The sequence below is a fragment of the Psittacula echo genome (genome assembly GCF_963264785.1).
Source record: "Psittacula echo genome assembly, chromosome: 12".
Lineage (NCBI taxonomy): Eukaryota > Metazoa > Chordata > Aves > Psittaciformes > Psittacidae > Psittacula > Psittacula echo.
Genome location: NC_137747.1, coordinates 3779533 through 3789191, shown reverse-complemented (window position 1 = coordinate 3789191; position 9659 = coordinate 3779533). Strand labels below are relative to the sequence as shown.

At 54.1% G+C, this 9659-nt stretch overlaps 1 protein-coding gene across 9 annotated transcripts in view; it reads right to left on the bottom strand.

Moving 5' to 3' along the window:
- Positions 1-3772: 3772 nt before the first annotated feature.
- SPATA2 (spermatogenesis associated 2) overlaps positions 3773-9659 on the bottom strand; it is a 46222-nt gene continuing 40335 nt past the window's right edge. For 6 of the 9 annotated variants that reach the window (XM_080628179.1, XM_080628184.1, XM_080628177.1 and 3 more), the window contains 2 exons: positions 8045-8373; positions 3773-6702 (listed from right to left, as the gene is read on the bottom strand). In XM_080628179.1, coding sequence (XP_080484305.1) covers positions 6148-6702; positions 8045-8373 — 884 coding nt within the window. In that variant the 3' untranslated portion in view covers positions 3773-6147. The remainder of the gene's footprint in view (positions 6703-8044; positions 8374-9659) is intronic. The other 3 variants (XM_080628181.1, XM_080628180.1, XM_080628176.1) reach the window with 2 other exon arrangements.

Sequence of the window (9659 nt, the reverse complement as noted above, 5' to 3'; positions counted from 1 at the left end):
CGTATCAGGCCCACAGAACTGATTATAGCATGGTTTGGGGAGCGGGGGTTGTGTCACATAGTACAGAACTGCATTTGACACTGGAGATTTAATGTCTTCTCTTTGGCTACAGCCAGTTGCAGTTGGGTTTCTGTAATTGGCAGTTGCTCTTTGCTGGCACTTTGGCTTCAAATCTCAGAAAACAGCAGCTTTTGTTTTGCCTGATTCATGAAGTATCCCTAACACTCCAGAATCCGCTAGTGGAATGTTTAAGTTCTAGTGAAAGCCAAAGCAGTGTGTACATGTCTGCAAGATCTAGTCCAGGTACAAAGATACTGCACATTGCTGAAGCAGCCTCAGTTGGGAAGTGCCAAACAGCTTTCATTAAGTTGTTGTTTGTTAATAGGGTTTTTCTCTGCTCACACTGTTTCAAATCCAGCAGTATCATTTCACTTCTACATGGCATAGTCCATTTGCTCAGAATTGTGTGCACCTACACAGACCCACAGTGTTGGCTTCGCATTTGCCATGGTTACACACACAGCAGTTTGCTCTTGCTGCCAACCCAAATCCCTCATTGGGCATTTACATATTCACTGTCAAAATGTGAATCGTAGTTCTGCCTGTAAATCTGACATGCCAAGTGCACATGTTTGCTTCTGAGAGTGCAGCGTATTTTTGGTCTGGTTTTGCTACCAAGGTTTGTAGTCAACTGCTTACCACTGGGAGAAATAAAAGTTCAAGAATGTATTTAGAATCCTAAACCTGTGTTGTCTGAGCTGCTTTCACAGTAACACATCTTGCTACAAGACTCCCTTCTTCCCTTTCCCCATCCCATTTGTTTGAAGAGCTTAATCCCAGAGCTGAAACATGCACTGGTGGGAACAGGGCATGAACTTGGCTTCTGGTGTTGCCCAGAAAGCAGTTAATGCTTGCTTTATCCTTAGGAGAGGGTCTGTGTAAATCTCAGACTCTTTCTTCACCCTTAATGACAACAGTAGACTTAATTACATTCTAGTTTCCCATCAGCCTCACTGAGTTACTCGACACGAACACACCAGCCCAGGAGCTGCTGGAAGGGCTCTGGAAGCTTCCCTTGTCACTGGAAGGTTCACACTGATCTAGGTGCTATTGCACTGGGCTTTGTGTTATCCCTCAGTCATGCTGAAATGTAAATTAGCCTCCGGTTTCTGTTGTTATTCCGGTGAAATGGATCACCTGGGAATAGATGGAGACAGGTCCCGATGGATCAGCCCTTTGGGAACTCCATCGGGGCAGCTTGAGCGTTTCCTGCCCTCTGCTGGCGGTTGGTGATAGTGCTCCGGCACCTAGCGAGCCATGTGCGGGGAATGAAACTGCAGCAATTAACTGATATGGCTGGAACTAATGAAATCCCTTTGCAATTACAGTGAAGAAAATTTGGATGGTTTAATTTAAAAGCAACTATCCTAAAACTTAATGAAATATTACATTTGTCAAAACTTGGAATTAAGACAGCTTTGTTCTCTCTCAAAATAGGCACCAACCCCCCTTATTTGGGAACCAAAACAGGTTTTTACCATAGTGACCAATTTGCATATTCATTTATCAATACATTGACTTCTCTGTGTCCGACATTTCAGGTTGGATTTCTTCACTGCAAGTAAGATGCTCAGAAAACAAAAACTCTGTCTCCATATTGCCTTGCAGTTACTTCTACAGAGTTTCCTGTTTTACCAGGCCAGGATTAAACCTTCCCACAAGTACCAGTAGCCCCATCCGAACTTGATGCCATCTACAGATCTGTGCAAGAGTAAGCCTGATTTTATTATGCTCCCTTAAAAGCAGAGGCACCAGGAAGTACAATGGATGTTACTAATTACAGGACCCTGATGCGCTGTCAGACACCAAACCCAGTGGCTGTTCCTCCTGATGACCAAGGCCCCATGCAAAGGAGAAGGAGGGGGAATCCTAAGACTCCAAGAAGTTATTTGCCCGTGTCTTGGGCCCATCCCATTCCCCAAACCAGCGGGGGCTTTCACCAGGTTTCACTCCACAGCTCAAGGACAGCAAACCCCCTGCTGTGTCATCACTGCCAGCTCACAGGCACAATCTGTGCCTCAGTTTCCCCACTAGCCGAGATGCCCTCTGCAAAGCCAGTGAGCAGCTAGGTCTTGGAGCTGCTAAAGCTGGGGTCACACTGGCCAGGCTGAGGGCAACCCCTGTGCCAGGCAGGGCTGGGATGCTGCTCTGAGCATGGTCCAGGCTTGGTCCAGCACCAGCCACCCCTGAGGGCGAGAGCTCCCAGGTCTCACCCACGAGAGACAACAGAGAATGTGATGTGGCTCCAGCGTGTCCCTCCTGCCGACACATCCGTGCTCGTGTGCCCTCCAGAGTGACCCATCTGGGGGCACCCCGCATCCCAATACAGCTGTGACAGTCACAGATGGAACAATCCTTACCACAGGTCTGGTTTACATTCAACCTGCACCATCCCTGAGCCCCACCTCTGTCCCTGCTGCCCCAGAGCTGGACCCTGGCCCCAGCCTGCTCACGACCCACCAGCAGAACACAAACACCTCCAGCTCCCCCTGCCTCGGTTCCATCATGATGGAGATGTCATTTTTAACTCAACCACACCAAGAGACATTTAGTTTAAACATCAAAGCACCTACAGGCTGTTTGTGCAGCCTGGCCTAAAAGCTGCCATAGAAGGACTGAAAGCAATGGACATGATGTGCCGGTCAGGAGATGAACCTTTGGAGACCGGGGCTCTGAGCTTTGTGTGTTAAACACCCTTCATTTCCCAGTGACTGTGCACCCTGCAGGCCAGGTCACCCACACCAGAGGGGAGGTTTTCACCCATGTGGCTGCATTTAAAGCTCGATGGCACAGGCTGTGGCTGAGAGATGGTGCTTGGGAAGAATGGGCCACAGGAGATGGCACAATCAGAGCGCAAACACCACAGGGCAAGGTGCACTGTCAGCTTCGTGCGACCAATGACTTCGGAGGTAGAAAGGGTCTGGATGCAAGGAGTTGCTAGCTCAGACTGCACTGCCAGTAACTATATACTGATTATGTATAGATCAATGGGGCATACCTGTCTGCACTTGCCTCAGCACCTTCAGCCTCAGGAGATCGATTGAGCTTGGAATATGATGGCTACGTGAAAATAAAGCCATCGCTGTAAAAGGCACAAGTGGCAGCACCGAGTGTGAAACACAGCGACCACAGCACCCCTGCCTGGGCACCAAACCAGGGCAGACCTTGTTCCCTCACCAGGGCCAGGCTCCACCAAGCAGCCACACAGCCCTGCAGCCTCTTCCCAGCTGCTCAGAGCCAACGATGAGGCTGCAGCAGCACCAGAAGCTCAAGGAATCAGACCTCACACCCAGCACAGACCTACCTCAGCCCCAAGGGCAAAGCCACAGCCTCACCACACAGGGACTGCCCTTGGGGGTGGGCTCTTATCCCCATGCAATTGGTGAATTGGTGGCACCTGATGGCACCATTCCCAGCTGGGGACACTGATTGCATCAGCACGCGCTGTGCCATGGCCCAAGGAGGGCTCCAGCCTGGCAGGCAGGAGGAGCTGGGTTACAGAGCCCTGAACCTGCTGGAGTTAATGAAAATGATTGGGATTTGCTAAGTGCTTGCCTGGACTCCCCACCAGCAGGAACATCTCTATGAGCGTAGACTAAAGCCCACCCAGTGTTCCACTATCCAATGTTGGCTGTTCCATCACCAAACTACAGATGGAGATTCTGATCTGGGGTTTCCTGCAGCAACAAAGGAGAGGGGAATTTGCAGGTTATTTCTTTTCCCGTCTCCAGGTGATGCTGGGACCGCAGTATTTTTTAGGCAGCAGGGAACAAAGCAGCTGCAACCAAGGCAGGGATCAGGCACTGCGTCAGTGGCTGGACCATGCCATGACCCTGAGCCCATCACAGCCCAAAGCCCCAGCCTGGCTGGGGTCTTGTCCTTGGCCCCATCCCGGGGTGGCCCTGAGGAACCCCAGGAGATGGTGGCAGCTTTTCATATCCATGTCCTCTGGTGGGAAACCAGCCCTTGGTCACTTCTCTGGAGGCTCCTGTCCACCCAGGGCAGCGATGGGCAGCAGCCACAGCCAGGCTTGGCCGAGGAAGGAGTTCGCTGGCCCCGAGTCCCCATAGCCCTGCCAATGGGCCATGCCCTGTCTCTGTGACCGCTCACCCGCAGCACCAGTGCTCCCATCCCGACTGCGCGCAGCAGTAGGCACAGCTGTGAGATCCCCATTTATCCCGGCCGCGAGCACGTAACTGAGCCAAGTCAAACGTCAGTCTTGCACGAGTGAGTTTACTTTAACAATGCACGGTACCTGGAATGCGATGACCGGTGAGCAGTGATTCCCTTGTGTGCCAGAGGGCCCCGGAGATGGGGCAGCCCCACGCTGTGGGTGGGAAGGGCAGTGACCTGCACCCTCGCTGGAAAGCCCGTCCTCCCTCCTGATTTTAATACCCTCCTTTTGCAAACACGGTCCATGTTGGGGCTGGGTGCAGGGGTTTGCATGACAGGAATAGGGAGCAAAGGCAGGAGCGTTGCTCCCCACATCGCCCTTCGGTTACTACTTGGCTCTAGGGCATAAACCCTGCCCCGACCACCTGCAGGTATCACACATGGGCAAAACCATCGTGGGAAGATGCAGGAGCACCCCAGAGGTATCGAGGACTGTCTCTGGTCACAGGGAAACGGCCGGTTCAAGTGGATCAGGAGGAACGACCAAGGGACAAAAGCAAGAGCATGACTGCTGTGTGCTAATGAGAGCTGTGCAGCAGCACCGGGTAGTGATGGCACACACAGCACCCTCGCACGCAGCAGCTGCCCTCCCCAGCGCAGAGCTCACACTGGCTCCATTGCCTCCTACTCTGAAATTGAGCCCGAACATTGAGGCCCAAAACCCTCGGTATTCTTCATGCTTGGGTTTAAGTTTGTAGCTTAAATGATTCTGTTGTTTGTTGGCCCCCCAAGAGCATCCCCTTCCCTCTGTGTTTCTGCACACCCTGCAGCTATCGGGTCTTCCTTGAGGTGCTGTGAGTCCTTGGAAGAGGACCCTGCTGTGTCTGTGCTAAGCAAAGGCAGTGACAGATCCTGGATCTGGAGCGACGGCTGAAACCAGCACTGTCGGTGTCTGGAGAGAGGAGGTGGAGCTGGGGTCAGCGGGCAGGCAGAGCACAGGCAGCGATGGCATCGGGGCAGCGGCTGTTTCCCGTGCCCATGCAGACACAGGTCACTATTCCCATGTAGCACATCCATGGTTTAATGCTGCAGCCCTGGCAATGGGTTGCGGTGCCATTTCATTCATTAACCAGAGACAACGTAAAATGCTCCCACGAGTACCTGCCTGGCTGGGTGCTGGTGGGCAGCGCGTTTCCTACCACTGCTGCTGACTCTTCTCATCACCTTGAATGCACTGATTCATATTTGGGACATAACCAACCTCTCTCAGCACTGTCTCACTCCGCTTCTGCCCTGTCTCCAGGACGATGCTTGGCCACAGATCTGCAATTCCCTGCCTGGAGAGCACAACCTGGGGCTGCTATTACTCACACCAGGATTATTCCAACCCCAAAACTTACTCTAAAGACAAGCTCCCATTTCGATCTAATATGATGGTGGTGGGTTTGTGTTCAAATCAAGGGAGCGGGGTTAGGCAGCCTGCACAGAGCGGGCTCTTGAGAGGTATATCGAGATGCTTCATAATCCCAAGTGAGGTAGCTGAGCAGCACCGTCCTGCTCCCATCTGGGAAAGGACATGGTCAGCAGGAGCTGACGCTGGAGGCAGGACACCTCTTGGGCCCTCCCTGCCAAGCACAGTTTCTTAAGACAACCAAGTTCCTACTTGGTCATCAGAGCACCAGGATGGAGAAACAAAGGCCAGGGGCCCAGAGAGCAAGGCACGGGATAAACTGGACCCTGGACTTGCCCCCGGGCCGATTCCAGGCACTGGGGTTTGGTGGTTTTGTTTGGTTTTTCTAAGTGCAAAGCCTCGGCTCAGAGCTGCAAGAGCCAGAGCAGAGGAGGAGGCAAGGGTGGTGTTAGACGTCACTTCATCTGCAGAACACGATGGGGACCCATTGGATACACAGGTGAGAGCTGGGTTTGGGTTTATCTCCCGATGCACTGGTGGGACGCCGCGGGGCACGGCCGGGCTCAGAGAAGGTCTTTCATGATATTCGATGGCAGAGCTTCCCCCACCACGTTCACGGCGCTCAGGCCCGACCTTCTCCTTGTGACAAGCACCATCACCTGCACCGTCCTCTTCAGCCGCGGCGGGCACGCAGCCCCATCGGCCAGCATGGCCAGGGGCACACAGCGGGGCGAGGAGCCGGGCGCCCGCGCAGGCTTGTGGCACTTGGGGTAGTTACTGAAGCACTCAAAGGTGTCGTTGCAGCTCCTGCAAGCCCCAGGGCGGTCCCTGAAGCCCGGGGGTGGGAAGGGCTGGAGCGCAGCGCTGGGGCAGCCGCAGCAGAGCAGGGTACGCATGGCCTGGAGGAGCAGCACGTCCTTGGAGAGGAACTTGTGGAAGTTGGGCTTGAAGAGCAGGTACACCAGGGGGTTGTAGAGCGTCGAGGACTTGGCAAACACGGCCGACAGCACGAAGGCAAGCGCTGGCACTTGGCTGGCATCACCCAGCACTGCCCACAGGGCAACGACAGCGTAAGGGGTCCAGGCAGCCAGGAACCCCAGGCACACGGCGATGCTCAGCTGGAATAGGAGGAGATGGTGGTGCCGTGAGCCTCCTGTGCACTTGCAGGATGCTGAACCCCCCCAGAACTCAGCCATGTGCAACAGGACCCCGAGCAGTTGGTCACATCCCAAGGGAAAGGCGCTGAGCCTTCTGGACCCATCCCACTGGAGCACTGGTGTGTCAGACATCAGCACAGTGACTCAGCATGTCCCAGTGTGGTGCATAAACCTGCACTCACTTCAGGTAACTCGCACCCTGTCCCACCTGGGAAACACAGGAACTGCCTCAGCACAGTGGGTGTCAGATGGGTACAAAGGACCCAGGGACCTGGCTTGGACCAGGCCAGCTGAGTCCAACAGCCCTTTGGGAGCACTCAACCTCCCTCCAGCAAACTGTATAGAACCATAGAATAGTTAGGGTTGGAAAGGACCTTGAGGTCATTCAGTTCCAACCCCCCTGCCATGGACACCTCACACTAAACCATGGCACCCAAGGCCTCATCCAACCTGGCCTTGAACACCACCAGGGATGGAGCATTCACAGCCTCCCTGGGCAACCCATTCCAGTGCCTCACCACCCTCACAGTAAAGAATTTCTTCCTTAGATCCAATCTAAACTTCCCCTGTTTCAGTTTGAACCCGTTACCCCTTGTCCTGTCACTGCAGTCCCTGATGAAGAGTCCATCCCCAGCATCCTTGTAGGCCCCCTTCAGATACTGGAAGGCTGCTCTGAGGTCTCCACGCAGCCTTCTCTTCTCCAGGCTGAACAGCCCCAACTTTCTCAGCCTGTCTCCATACGGGAGGTGCTCCAGTCCCCTGATCATCCTCGTGGCCTCCTCTGGACTTGTTCCAACAGTTCCATGTCCTTTTGATGTTGAGGACACCAGAACTGCACACAATGCTCCAAGTGAGGTCTCACGAGAGCAGAGCACAGGGGCAGGATCACCTCCTTGGACCTGGTATGCAGATCTACCGAGAGGATCTGGAAACGGGCCATGCTCAGACCCCCTCCTCTAAGCAGACACAAACCTCTCCTTGCAGGCCAGGTTTCCAAGCTGCTTTCTTTTACATTTGGGCCTTTTTTAAAGGATATCCGCCTTCTTTTTTTGACATACCCTTGGTAAGTTACAGCAGTGCTTGTAGTGTGGGGAGCAATGACGCATCAAGCTGCTTTTATGGTCTTTCCCAATGTAGCTGAAAATGAAATCTCCTCCACCTGATGCCTTTAAAGGAGGAGAAACGTGCTGTTCCCTGCACTGATACAAACACCTGGAGACGGGGTCCTGCCACATTCACCTGCCCATGGAGTGCGGGGCTGGGGACACCCCCAGACCCCGCAGCCCCCCTGGGCCTCCCCTACCTTCACAACCAGGCTGTGCACGCTGCGGGCTCTGCGCTGGGGGGACGTGTGCTGCCGCACGGCTCTGCGGGACCCCCGCACCCTCCAGAGGATCAGCGAGTAGGAGGCGAGGATGAGGAGGCAGGGGAGAAGGTAGCAGAAGATGAAGAGGGCGAGGATGTAGAGCGTGGCCTCCCTGCTCGAGGCGTTCCACATGATGCAGCAGGCTGTCCCATAGGGCTCGGGGCCGTAGCTGCCCCACTCGGCCAAGGGGGCCGTGGCAAACATGAGGGCATATGCCCAGATGCACAGCAGCAGCACTCCGGCGTGGCAGGGAGAGAACTTGTTGCCTGCAGCACAGGGATCAGGGTGAGGATGGATTCCCATGGGTAAAGGGGAGCAGAGAGTGGGGTTGGGGACCCTGAGCTGCCCAGGGAAAGGGATGGGGCCAACTGCTGTGGGACACAGACAGGGTCCCTGAGCAGGGCAGTGCTGCAGCCATGGAGCAGGCAGAGCCATGCCAATGCTCACCCCAGTGCCCTGGGGTGCACTGGAACCCCCCCAGCCCATGGGGTGGCCAGAACAAGGAACCAAGAGAAACATAAGGGTTTGCCATAAACCACTGAGGGTTGAGGACCAGCAGGGCAGAGTCTTTCTGCTTGGGGAGGAATTGCTGGAGGTTGTGTGGACACTGGTGGAACATGGGGGGACAGAGAATCATAGAGTCAACCAGGTTGGAAAAGACCTTGAAGAGCATCAAATCCAACCAGTACCGCAGGACTACTAAAACCACCTAAACCATGTCACTAAGGGCCTCATCTACATGGTTTTGAATGCTTCCACTGTCATTGGAAGGATCTTTTCCGCGCTGGCAGACTGAAACCCTGGGAGAGGAGGGGTTTCTTCCTTCCTGCCCCATCCCCTCTCAAATCTAAACCTCCCTGATCTTCCGAGAGCTCAGTATAAAGGGCTGCACCTTCAGCCACACATAGGAGTAACATTTTTCTTTGAAACCAAGCAATTAAAACCACATTGAAATTAGTAATTTCCTCATGGACAAAGGGCTGGGGTGTCACAGGGAGATAAACTCCATGTGCCAGGCCGCCAGTGCCAGCTAATCTAGAACCTGTGCAGGGAAAAGCCATGGTACCCGGGCTGCCTTTTAACAGCCCTCTTTCATCTTTAGCTTTCCTTCCACCTTTATAGTGATCTCCTGAGCTGTTGTGCTGGCACATAACCGAGGTGCCTGCGCTCCAGCATCGTCCTTGAGGCTGCTGGACAAAGCAGGTTGGTGGCTGGCAAGAGCCACAGGCTCAGGGCAGACAGCATGGAGCCATGGGAGATGGGTGAGGATGCACCCTGGGGGCTGGTCCGGAAATCAAACCCATATCTTTGATCTCACATTTTATTCCTGGTTTTGGCCTTTAACCCAAAGTCTGGTCTGAAGATAGGTCCTAGATGGAGGGTTTGCAACTGGGCTGAGGAAGTTAAGAAGCAGCTCCAAATAGGAGGAGCTGTAAATATATAGGGGATATCCCCACGTCCGCTCTCTCCCTCAGGTGCTCTCTGCGGTGCAGACCCTCTCCAAAGAGCTGGTGCCCAAGCTTAGAGCTGCAAACATCACATTAGCTCTGCA